Source organism: Amborella trichopoda, chromosome 8 (assembly GCF_054954075.1).
Source record: "Amborella trichopoda isolate Santa Cruz 75 chromosome 8, AtrichopodaSantaCruz75HAP2 v2.0, whole genome shotgun sequence".
Classification (NCBI taxonomy): Eukaryota; Viridiplantae; Streptophyta; class Magnoliopsida; order Amborellales; family Amborellaceae; genus Amborella; species Amborella trichopoda.
Window position 1 is genome coordinate 1,872,652 of NC_142343.1, and position 13,492 is coordinate 1,886,143.

Here is a 13,492-nt window from a genome sequence, read left to right on the forward strand (position 1 = left end):
AAAATAGTATAAGAATCTGATGGACTTAGGAGAGAGAGAGAAGCCTTCCGTCTTCCTTTTTGTCCCTTTCCCTTTCACATCTCGTTGCTCTTCAAAACATTGCAAGAAGAATAAAAACCATTCAATAATTAAATTTAGAAAAAACCTTTAGACTTTTATAGCATATTGTGTGACATCCATCTCATTAGGAATCATTTGATGTGAATCGCATCTATGTTTTTTAACATGTTTTTCTTTTATACTATTCTAGAATTTACTGGTTCCACTACCGATCCAATTTTAACATCGATAATCCTTTTTTTTTTTCCTTTTTTTTGTAATTCAGTGGGGAAGTCAGTGGGAAAGATAGGCCTCTACCAATTTTTCATATAGGTTAGGGAGTTAGCTTTTTTTAAAGTGTTAATGAGTGATGTCAATAGGATCGAAAACCACAACTTGATAACTAAGTATGGGGGTGCTACCATCACAACCTAACCCCTAACATCGAAAATCAGGTTGTGTGTAATGTGATTAATATAGTCATCAAAACTCCGAGATTATGAGGTTCTCATTGTTCCATCAATGGGTTGGACAGTGATAAAAGCAAATAATCCCACCACACAATTATGTAATTGCGTGATGAGTCCCTACTTTTTTTCCCATCACCATCCAACCCCTTGTATGGATCGTAAGGATTGTTGTTACCATGCCCATAGGGATCTTAATCATGCTATATTTCCCCTATCACATTTAACCTAATATAGGGAAAAGTTTATATTGAGCCGAGGCTCTAAACAATCAAATTATAACCTACCTCAATATTTTCATTAAAAGAAGTTGTTTTGATGCCCACATATCATTAAATTAATCATCTCGACATCAAGATACATGTACATGATAAAAAAATGGATTTTAAGTATTGAAAGTAGTGTATTTTGTAACACATTTTTTGACCGTCAATTTTCAATATTTTCAAATTTTTATAGATATGTCGATCTCCACTATTTTTTAAGCTTTAAACCTTATAAATAAATATGAAAATATATTTTAAGGCCATCACAAATATTTATAGTATTGAAATCGCATTTCTCGACACTATTTGAAGGTAGGCTCTAATTTTTATTGTTTAGAGCATAGGCTCTATACAAACCGTACCCACAACATAAAAACGATATTTTGAATATCACATCAGTAGTCCTTTGACCATAATGGATGACATATTTTATTTGGGTAATTTAGTGGGGGATAACGAGCCCCTACTTGTTTTTGAATTTGTTAACAGTTTTTTAATACGGTTGGTGATAACGAAAACCTAGACTTTAACTGGGGCAAAGATGGTGCTACAAGCATGACTCCAACTTCATTGCTATAAAACCAATACTATAAATACTAAAGTAATTTACGTGAAACATCCAAAAAAATTGAGTATTACATTGATACTTATTTTTATCTTTTTCATTTTCCCCAAACTGCCCTTTAGATTTTCAAAATCTAAATTTGGAATGTTTTATATGGCCGTGAACATGCATGTGGAATTGTTGGATGTTGATAAAATTTGGATTTTATAATTTGACGTCCATAGAAACCTAGATTTTCAAGATCCAACGTATTTTTAAGCCATACAAATACTTAAGAGGCATTTAGATTTTCAAAATCTGAAGTAGGGGTGATGTCATAATTTAAAAAATTACCAAATAGGGGATGAATGTTTTTTTTAATCAAAAAAATAGTATTTTAGGTATGAATGCTATAATATAAAAAATTTAAAAATCTCTTTAAAAAAATGGAACTTTGAAGAGGATATGAACAATGATAAGTATTCACTTAAGTCCACCTTTGTCATTTAGAATGCGGTAGAGATGAGGCGCCACACAAGAAAATGAGAAAGCATAATATACGTTCTATGTGAACTGAATTTATAGCCACGAATGTTTTTGCCATCCGATCATTGGGCGGGTGGTGATGGAGGAGGATAAGACTCATGAGTTTGGCCATCTCAAGCTCTGATTGCTAGGACTCTCCATCCATCGTTGCCCATCAACTGATTGAACGGTGATAAAGACACTCGTAGCATCATTTAGACGTCATAGACTATGTATTGTGTCTAGCTTTCTTAGCCAAGGTTACATGCTCTTCCCAACAGAGCATGTACTCCCAAAAAATTATATTAGCTTTGAAAACCCGGATCAATGTGATGAATTGTCCACCCAACATATCTGTGCCGGGTCACTACATTGTCAAATCAGATCAGTTCGAATAGATAGTATGGGAAAATCTTAAAAGAAAATATGGGAAAAAAAAAAATAAAAAATGAGGAGGCTTTATGGGTTCAACATCAAGCTAAAAGAAAAAAAAAATATATCTATATATATGAGAGGATTTTAAGAAGGGACCGACAAGTGCTGATTCCTACTTAGAAACAATTGGGTGATTTTAAGTTTGGATTGGCGATTCTTAATCTAAACAGCCAAGTTCTCAAACCCAGCTTCAAATAGAAAAGTTCCCTCTGTCAAGCGTGCCCTCGTGGGACTACAATCTGTTCTCCACACAAGGATATATAATCCATATCCACTAGCTTAATTACCGTTCAATAATAGAAAATGGGTTGATAGGGCTGCAATTCTACCAAAATAAGTAATGCTTCGTCTCATAACTTATCGAAAGTTGCAATTCAAGTGTTGGAAAACATTGAAATCAATAATCCCATCCTAAATACTATGGCTGTGAAAAAAAAATAGGAATTCAAAATTCTAAAGATGATGTATATTGCCATAAATTATCTAGACCATCCATTTCACTGTAAAAATAAATGTTCACAAATTGTAAAGATCAGTATGATTTTTTAAGTTTCAAAATTTATTGTTGGTGTTGAAAATTAATTTGAAAGGCATCATGAAGATTTTGATGTTAAAAGTATTTTTTGGATGGGGATTTTGAGTTGAGGTGAGGCTTTATTTTGTTATGCCCTTTATCCTTCATCCTTGAATAATATGTGACGATGATGAGCTGGTAAGAGGGCCGATTCCCACTGCTTCATCACCGTCCAGTTGTAGAGCACACGGTGATGGAGGCTTACCACCTTAGATATTTATGGCCACTGGATCTTATTATATTCCAGGCCTTATCCCATAGGCTGACGCGTCAAAAGCTCGATGTCGGGTCCTTCGGCCTCCACAGTGGACCCCTAATCAGTGAACACCCAACAATTATAGGGTGCGAATGACGTGGACTCCATGCCGACGTGTCCGGAACCGTAATCTCGTTTAAACCGGATTCGTAATCGGCATTCACGTCCGTCTCGTTCCCCCTTATATATTTGAGAGGCGGTTTCTGCGAATTTTATTGGCTTGTGTCTCAACTCTCAACTGTAATTTTCTTGGCGTCTGATTTTTTGAGATTTTCTCTCTCTAAAAAGGCGGTTATTCTCTGTCTTCTGTACATTTAGACCTAACCCTACTTTCGCAAACCCTAATTCTTAATTTAACTGTAATAGCTTACAGAGATTCAAGGGATCGTAAGATCTGTAAATTCCTTCGGTAAATTCTAGGGTTTCTGATCATTCTTCGGGTTTTCTTCAACGTAAATTTGCCTGTTTGTTGCTCTTATTACCGTGAAACTTGGCAAAGCTTTGTTTGATTATGGTTCATTTGAGTTCAGAGGTTTTGGTTTCAGCCGGTTTTGTGTAAAGAAGCTTTGGCATTGAAGGAACTAGGGTTTCTGAGAACAGGGTAACATTTCTGAGGGAAATTCTGGTTTGATTCGAGTTCATCACTATTGACTTTTAGAGTGTCAAAGAGCCAAAATCTTTTAAGATTTCAGGGATTTCGTGGTAATTTGCTGTCTGATTATAACATTTTCTCATCGGATGCGACCTGGTCAGTGTCAAGTGTTGATAAGGGGACACAACATCTAAAGCTTTTGGGTTTTGAACGGTTTTAGTTTCTTAGTTGATCAGGCTTTTTTTATACACGGAGCAGATCTGTATCATTTAGGGAGATTAGCCATGGTTTCCTCAGAAAAGCCAGACATCATGGGAAATGGAAAAGTGGATGGCTCAAAAAGTGAAAGGCAAGCCTTCGATGATAACAAAGAAGTCAAATCACAAGTTTCAGAAGATTTTACTTCATCAAAGTGTCATAAACAAATTCAGTTATCTCTGGGTTGTAGTTCTTCACAATCCTCTTCCACACCTGAATCATCAGTGGATAATACACGGGAAAGAATGGTTTTCAGTGAAATTTCTCCCTCTGATGTCGATTCCCATGAAGTTTCCTCAGAAAGTAATGGCATTCAGAGAAGTGAGAATGATACAGTTCAGAGAGGAAGCGGGCCTGGTCTTGCTGATAGACTAAGGGATATCTTTCAGGGCCAAGGTGATGGGGATTTATTGCTTCAACAAACTGAAGGGGAAGATGGTATGTTAAGGTGGCTTCAAGCCTTGGACATGCAGGTTCTTGGTGCTTGTCGAGCTGATGAGAGATTGAAGCCTATGCTCAAGTTGAACATCTCAAGTGGGGTTGCGGAGGATCGGCTACTCGTGCATTTGAGTCAGGTACGTTATTTACTTCCTTTTTGTCAATGTTTTTCTTTAGTGGTTTCTCTCCCCACTTAGAACAGATATTCATTCATGAGTGAAATAATTACCATTAGAACATTTATTCTTTGATATGCATATCTTGGAATTCATGCACGATGAAGTGCATCTAAATTTAACATGAACATTTGTGGGAGAAGATTATGGTATTGACTTCCTCTTCTCTATTTCATACACAGCACTTTGATGCGTCAGAAGTTGGAATGCTCGCGCGATGTTTATGTGTTCCTCTGGTATCAATTCGTGTGGGAAAGGTTGTCAAGCAGGGTCGATTATTTTGCCCCATTGCTGCAAGGTACTTCCTTTTTGATACTCTCTATTGTTTGGTAATCACCTTCTTTTTAAGATATGATAGTTGAGTGGTTATGCTATTCACTGTATTAATTTGGGATTATCATTTATATAACGCCTTATCAGAGAAATTTGTTTTTTTATTGGTTTATTGTCATGAAAATATTATGCTTGAAAAAATATTTTTTTGGTAAGTGATAAATGTTTTCATAAAATTGAATAGGTACAGTCAGTTATGAAGACTTTTTCGAGGGCAAATTGTACATGGATTGATTGCTATGTATTTATTTTTGTTTGCCCTGCTTGTTATGAGCTTTATAGTTTTGAAGCCTTTACCAAGCGCTTCAGTACTTTATTGAACTGACACTTGTGCATTAAAATCTGCTGTCTAGAACTGTATGTATTTATTCTGCAGATCATATATGATTTATTTACCCATTATATGTTTTCTTCAAGTTGATGATATTGGATGTTGCATATTCTCGATTGAACTGTAGGGTGAACTTACATAATATGACATGACTTGGTTACCATTGAAAAAAAAAAAAAAAAACGATTTGTCCTGCTTTCATTTACTTTTAGAGAACGATAAGTCATTGCAAATAATCATGAAGTGAAATATTTTGCCGAGTTGGTTTCAATGGATTTGTTCACATAGTTCTAATTTGGTCCCTTGATTTTGTTGGTATACTGATTAAAATTCTAAATGAATATCTACATATGTGTATCTAATATTGTAACTGATTATGTTGATGAAGGTCACCTGTTGTGCACTACTATGTTGATGAAGATTACCTGTTTTAATGTGCACTTCTTATGGGATTCGACATATACACGAGTAGAATTTGTGCATAGAGTGATTGTGTAAACATGATCAGCAACTAATGAAGTGGGATGGAATCTTCGATGTTCAATTCTTCGGCATCAACCCTTGTTATCTTAGGGAGTTGGCAATTGCCTTGGCCTCCACAAGCACATGATTGAATGAGAAGAAATTGCACCTTTAGATGGAGCATACCATAATGAGACTTAACCAACAAGCCTTCTAGATTATTTCACCATCAAACCTTTTAACATATGTATGAAGTGGCACTATAATAAAGCATAGAGTAGGGACAAAGCTAACCTAAACCTCAGGGAGTTTGATGGCACAGCACCCTTGGCAGCCAAGAGATGGCATGCCAAGACCTTGTGAGACTCTTGGTGGGGTGTGGTTCCCGAGGAGGATCTCTCCTTTAGTAAATGTGAACCACCATGTGGTTCCAAAAGAATAGGATTTGTTTTTTAAAAGGTTTTTCTAGGAGTCCTAAACCAAATAGGATTTCTAAAGTGATTAGCAAATCCAGATTGACTAGGACTTCGATTCTATTTGTGAATCCTTACCCAATCAGGACTTCTAACCTATGCATAATTTTACTTTCCCCATCTCCATACATGCCTATCAAAGGTTGATACACTTGTAAGCGTCCAATTGCATTGGTCCTACATCAGAATTTGTCCTGAAATTTGATGAATTTACTTCTCTGTGATGCGATTTAAATGCAAAAGATGGCATCTTCCATTCTAGTCTTGTTTATGTATGGCAATCCTTAGTTGAGTGTGCCTTTTCTGGAAAGAGCGATAACTGGCTTTGCCTAGTAAATCAAAAGTTATTTATACCTGCTTCATTTCATTAAACATGTGAGAGTGCTGTTTAATTGCAATTTCAATTGATTAGCCTTGCATCTTGTGTTCACTTTTGCAATTCAAGCATTTGATACAATCTCTGTTTTGGGCGTGATTCACCTTACCATGTTTGGATGCCACACATTCTTTTAATGATTTGTTAATTATGTTTCTTCCATCCAGTTGATAACATACTGTAACTGTAGGCTCACACTTACCTTAGATTCTGACAATGTTCACAAGATTCTATTTACCATCAAACACATAACAAGTTACTGGATTTATTCTTCATCTTGTTAATGGTGACACTGTTCCTCTCTCCAAATAAAGCTGTGTTGTGATTTGTAGGCAAAGTGGGCGTGTGTGATGTCTTTTATGGTCCCTGATATAAGAGGGAAAGAAGGTAGTTTCTTTCATGGCTTTGCATTCTGTAGTTTACTTATTCCCGTTGCATCTCCTTGTCGTTAATATTGGTCAAACTATCATATGAATCAAGTAGAGGATTGTGGTAGATCTTCTGGTTCTCTTAGCTGAATATCCTTTATGCATTTTATTTAATATACTTAATTAAGTTTGCTTGTTAAAACTTAAAAAGGCTGGTCAGTTATCGCTCTTTTGTTATTGCTTTTGCAAAACAAATCTTTGTGATTATTGATAATATTTAAGCTATATTACTAGATGATTACTCATTTTCAATTTGTGTTATTATTTTGTTATGTTCTCCAGCATCTATTTCATCTGTTTATGCTGTGCAATAGTTCCCTACTGTACATGGGTGATTTAATTAGATGGTCTTTTTTCCTGTCCTCTGTATAAATGCAATGTAATGTTAAACTGTTCAGTGCATAAATTAATTATTAGAAATTACTCTATATGTTTTTCCTTCTGAATGTTTTACTATCCTTGTACTATGCAAGTCAGCGAATTAATTTTTGGCAATTGCATGGGGTCCTATGTGTCGTACCTTCATCCTCAACTTGTTGAAGAAGACATACATGGCCATTATAACAGTGATAACTCTGATATCTGCATCCTAATTTCTTGTGTATTCCCACTTCATTATCACAAGGATTCTCTTTTTCACAGTTAACAGATATGGTATGAGTACGATGAAAAATAGATATGGGACATTCGGCTTGGTACAAAGGTTATTACAATGTCGGGTGAGACCTTAAAACAGTGTTTAGAGAGTAGGATGCCTGCTGCAACTGGCTGATTTTATTTGAAAATAAGATAGGGGTGGGATTCTTAGGTTTGGCCAATTTTTGGCTTCTCTGTCTGTAACTACTGTGTCTCAATCTGGTCCCACTTGGGCAATTCGCAATTCGGACCATCGAGTTCTTAGTTACTGCTTACAAGTTCTCATGCTTCTTGCTGACATTTGGGTCCACGTATAGGTCTTGTATGGAAGGCACATTTGAGGATCTGAGGTGATTGACAATTTCATAGAACTCGTTTACTGTAGCGGCAATATTCTATGGCCCAATTGATATCATAATTGCCCATCTCAACATTCTTGGCATAAGGGTGACCCGAATGTTGGTTGACACTTAAGTTCTCATGCTTCTTCTGACTTTTGTGGCTTCATGCTGAAAACATCACATCTTGTTCTTGGGCTTCCTTTTGAATGTGTATGAAGGGATACTTGACAAACTGAGACAACTGACAATGTCACAATCTTGTTTACCAATGTCACAATCTTGTTTACCTTATTCGCAATATCGTGTGGTCCATCTGACACCATGTTTGCCTACCTCAACATGATAAAGTGAGTTTGTTTCTACACTTAAGGTCCAAAGAATGCTAAAACAAATAACCTTAACCTAGGCGAGTAGAAGGCACAAATCCATTGCTGTCTACAAATGGCACATTGTCATTACTGCTTGCCTCCGGATCCCAAATGGAGTTATCAAAATGATATCTCTTAACCCCCTTGCCTCTATTATGGGAGGATCCATCCCCCGCTATAATCCTTCGTCCCTCATTCCCTCACAAGGTGCTCGATCCTCCACTCTTGAAAGCTCCTCGCATAGTTATCATAACCTATGTGCATAACCAAACTCCACCCTGCAAGAAGGAATGGTCAATGACAGCTCCTCAAATGGATGCCTCTCTTCGTCCAATAAAGGGCCTGTTGACTGTTGGCATACCATCAACCCCCACACTTTATGGGAGGAGAAACTCTCAGCCCCCAGCTGTTTTGAGGCCTGTCATTTAAAAGATCTCTATAGAGGCTTTTGAAAAGGTTCCCCTAGACTCTGAAATCTATATTTCTATCGACTGCAGCAACATATGCTCTATCAGCCCAAGAGAACAACCCATTCGGTAACTTATTGGGAGGCTCAAAATAATCTGAAGCAACTTGTGTTTACCTATCAACTGCCATACAAAGGAGCCCTACAAAAATTCACGCTCAAGGGAATGTCCTCACCTCCCAATTATTTGATTGAAATATTGGCCAAGTAGAACTGACACTTCGATGTTTTTTACATTATAGTTATGAACACAAATGCTCTTTTGCAATTTCATATTTACAAGTGAACATCTGTAGTTTATTAACATTTATATCTAGTTATTCTAACAAAAGTTTACTTAGGATTTGTTGCTGAACGACAACTATCGTAATTAGTGTTAACACTTAATTGATGATAATGCACAATTATGCAATGCTCCTAGTTTTCCTGCCTTTACTTGACAGTTAGCATCCGTTAAGTTGTGTTGCTGCTTTGCAAGTATGAAATACTTTCATCCTTCACATCCTGCTTATCTATCCTATCTATGCATGCATGTAATGATAAACAAGCAAATCTACGCTTTGTGTAGAAGCAATACAAATTCAGTGTGGTCTTCCCGATCTGCCAATATGCTGGGTTTTGTCCCCAGCTTTACTTGGTCTATATTTAATTAGTGTTTGCCACTGAAAGTGAGATATGGAAGCATTGTATCTGCACCTCCTTCTCTCTTTGTCTGCATTTTCTATTTTAATAAAAAGTTCTATGTGAATTTTACAGTATAACCTAGTTATTTGAAATAATAATTTTTTATTTAAATGTGCATAATTACAGGGGCCACTTGAATCTGACTTTCCTGCCTTCTTCTGATCTTCGCATTTCATTTGTTGGGGATGATGGTTGCATGGAGAGGCTTGCAGTATTGAGCCCCGACGATGAAAATGCAGTTGCCACAATAGAAGAAATCCCTGCTGATACCTCAGGAAGGTCTTTCGAAATCAAGCTTCCAGGCAATTCAGTCTTCTACTTTTGGCTCTCAGAGAAATCCAAGCTCCATGGGAACCAATTACTCAACAAGGTATGCTGATTAAGTACATCATACTCTTGTATGCTTTGAGCTCCTCCTTTTAGGTTCCGTGACATAATTTTATGTCATTTCCAATGGACTATGGTGTACTGTATACTATAGTTCAGTTGTATATGTTGCTCAAAGGCTGCATCCACCATCTTCTCCCAGTAATGGGTCGTTGGGGATTAACCTGAGTGGGCCCAGCTGGCACATTAACGTGGTTGCAGTTTATCTCCGACCGTCCTTCAGTGGGAACAGCCAGTGGATAAGTAACATATTTGATTGGGTTATGTTTTGGTGTATCATATTCTCTCCTCTCTCTCTCTCTCCACTGCACTATTGCTTTATTTGGATAAACAAACAAGAATTTTTTTAGGATTAATTATTGGCAAGGGGCCGTCACTCGGTGTGACGGTAAAAGGCTCACGTAGCCAGCACAAGAGCATGGGTTTGAGTCCTTAGAGTGGCCACTTTGTGGATGAGCCAAAGGTTAGGACCGTTTCCAGCCCCCCCTCCCAGGACCCTACTTAGGCGGGACCAGCATCGTCTTACTGTCCTTTTTATTAATTATTGGCAGAAACTACAATAAGTCTGGAAACAATAGAATTTGGATTTATGTGTGTGTGTGTGTTTCTTCCTTGGCAGATGAAGGACCTGCTCAAAAGAAAGCCTTCTCTAGCTCAGCTGACCGGTATACGAGAGTCACGCCTCAACTCTTTTGCAACATATCTTCGAACCTCTTTCATCAATTCAACTGACACAAACCCAACTTCACCTGCGAACTCCTCTTTGACTGGGCCTGTCTCTATAGATCAATGCACCACCCAAACTTTCTCTAACCCTACTCTCTCATCCCTGAAGCCTTCTTCTCGAAGGCTCACTATTGGACAACCCTCAAAGACCTCGCCTTCACAGGGCACCCTGAGTCCTAGAACAAACACATTTAAAGAAGCCACTGCCAAAAATGCCTCTTCGTTGAGAACTGGTGTTTTAGTCAGGCGAGGAGGAGAGAGAAACTCTTCTCACTCTAGCCTTCCAACACTGAGCCAGTTGCCACCACCCTCTTCCACCCCCATATCGAGCAACTCCACGCTGCTCTCTGAACTCAAAACCAGGACTGAAACCCTAATAAGCCAAACGCCATTGTTCTCTCTCTCTAGGAGTTCACCATCTTTCGACCCACCAAGCTTCTCTCACAGCTTTCCCTCTCTTCATCCACCCACCTCTCAAGCCCCCCGCTCTCCTTTAAGCCCTTACTATTGCTGGTGCCCTCCATGCCCTTCACCCCTCAAATTTACAGTTTCGTCCCCAAACTTGCCATCAGTTCCTTCAAAACCCTCAGCCCTACCCACCCTATCCTCCTACTTATCAGTGGGCCCTTCATGCCCTCCTCTGCCTCCCCTTGATCTGGCCGAACCAATGGTCGGAATCACTCCACCTCTCCCTGGGCCCCAGCAGATTCCGACATTCACACCATTCATCGCCGATCCCATTGTCCACATCCCTGTGATTGATATTTGCTCATCAGGTCAGGCCTATTTTGTGAGTGCTGGGCCTGCAATCTCAACAAGCATTTCGCCTCTTCAACTCCCAAATCTTAATCTTGTCGGAGGGCTTATACCAAAGTCAGAGTCACTGGTTGAGAAGGGGGCAAGGGAGACGCTCAGACTACTCATTGGCTCCACCCAGAATGAAACTCAGTTCATTGAGGTAACTCTCTCTCTCTCTCTCTCTCTCTATTGTTCTGGTTTCGATGGGTCTTGAATCATTATAAATTCCCAAGTGCCTGAAATTTAGTTTAAAATTTTAGTTTGAATGACTCAAACTAAAAACATTATTTGTTAAGACCTAGGCTTTTATTTTTCAGCAGATATTTGATTTGGGAAAGGTTTCTATACTTCCCCTACAGCATAGAATATCTATGCTTCCCCTACCATTCCAATTTTGATCAAGAGAGCCACTCACCGTTTGATCTTAGATCCGCGACTCAAAGTATTTTTTTTTTAGTTTTTTTTATATAAATTGTATGAATATGAAATTTGGCACGTGCCATCTTCTCATTGGGGCGTATCTATAAAAAATATTAAAAATATTTTTTCAATAAATATAATGACCAAAATACCCCTTGAATCTTTCATGGGTATTTTTGTCATTTTATTTTATGGGAAATATTTGTTTTATATTTTTCGCTAGTGCGAGTTTAATAGAGGATTGGACGTACAAAATTTGGTATCAAAATAGTTTATAGACAAAAAATTAAAAATAAAATAGTGTAGAGACGTGACATTGTGATTGAGGCAATCTTAGCCCTCCATTCAGAATGGACAGTTGGATAAGGATAAGGGGAAATATATAAATTTTATGTTGTAGGGGAAGCATAGAAAGCTTGCTGATTTGATTTAACCATCTATCTTTCTCTCTCTCTCTCTCTCTTTGTTTTGACAATGTGTAGGCTCTCTCTCTCCCCCTTCCCTCCTGCGTATGCTTTTGTTGCTGTTTACATTTTTCCCCCTAATCGACAATAGGAATCCATTGAATATGCCTTCTATGGCCTCCATTCCTGTTTAGGCTTGAGTAACTTTTTGATTCTACAATTGGTTTTCTTCCCATTTATCAAACATTGTTTTGTGTCCTCTGTGTGTGTGTGAGAGAGAGAGAGCTAATAATCTATGTGATTCTATTCTCAAAAAAATAATCTGTGATTCTGACAATCTGTTTTATTTGCAGGATAGTTTATGCACTGCATTGGTGGGGGGGAGCCGAGGTCTCTTTTATGGCTCACGTGGCATGGATATCGCAACATCCATAGGCTGTTTTTCGGCCAATGGATCAACCCATCTCATCAGTGACAGTTCCATGAGCACCATGCACCAACAGCCAGGGTTCAGTGAGAAGCTCAATAGCATTGAAGAGTCGAGCTCCACCATTGAAGACAGCCTAGAGGTCTCAGGTTCACAAGATGAAGAGGGGTCCTCTTGTTCAGATGAAGGGGCTTAAGAGGAACTTGATATTCATACACAAATGTGTGCTATAATCCAAACACTATTTTTCTCTAATTTTCTCTCTCTAAATTTGATTTAAGATGCAGGCTTTGTGATATGCAATTACCCGCTTTTGTACGTGTGTTAGGGCCTGAGAGCATTGAAGCCATGATCTGTTTTTTGTACATGAATGTAAAAACTTAGGGCATTGATTTAATGATCTGTTATTGTACAAGTTTTTCTATCCCCCCCTCTGCCCCCCCATCCCCAACTCCTGAAAAGCTCACGAAAAAACAGGGAAAAAAAAGAGAAAAGGTTGGGTGAAGCCCCTTGCTCTTTAAGGGTTGATCCCCTGATATATCCGAGGATGTGTATTTTGTGTATTTCGAAAAAGGGTGAGTTTTGTGAGAGGTTGGCGACTTCAACAATCAGTAAGGCACATTCTAGGCGCATTCTAAAATGATGCTGAAATATGCAGTTCAAGTATGGGAAATCTTGATGGTGGTTTTTAAGTCTATTTTTGTATCTGTTGTAAGAAATTTTAAGCTTCAAAATACTGTAGATCGAGCAAATTATGAATATTTGAAAATCTTAGAAATAGACGGTCTAGATGATACATTATAAGATGCATTACTTTTAAAGACTTGAAATCTTTTTGTTTTTCACATCTATACATGTGGAG

The 13,492-nt window shown here is 38.0% G+C and overlaps 1 protein-coding gene across 2 annotated transcripts; it reads left to right on the forward strand.

The window, feature by feature from the left end:
• The first annotated feature begins 3,323 nt into the window (after positions 1-3,323).
• Positions 3,324-13,045, forward strand: LOC18437855 (flocculation protein). 2 transcript variants are annotated; one of them, XM_088873248.1, is made up of 6 exons: positions 3,324-4,531; positions 4,753-4,868; positions 6,878-6,932; positions 9,595-9,838; positions 10,475-11,539; positions 12,557-13,045. In XM_088873248.1, exons 4-6 carry the CDS (start codon positions 9,665-9,667, stop codon positions 12,824-12,826), a joined length of 1,509 nt encoding a protein of 502 aa, XP_088729374.1. In that variant the 5' UTR covers positions 3,324-4,531; positions 4,753-4,868; positions 6,878-6,932; positions 9,595-9,664; the 3' UTR covers positions 12,827-13,045. The 2 variants fall into 2 exon arrangements, with proteins under 2 accessions (XP_088729374.1, XP_006848117.3); XM_006848054.4 differs by lacking the exon at positions 6,878-6,932.
• Positions 13,046-13,492: the final 447 nt, after the last annotated feature.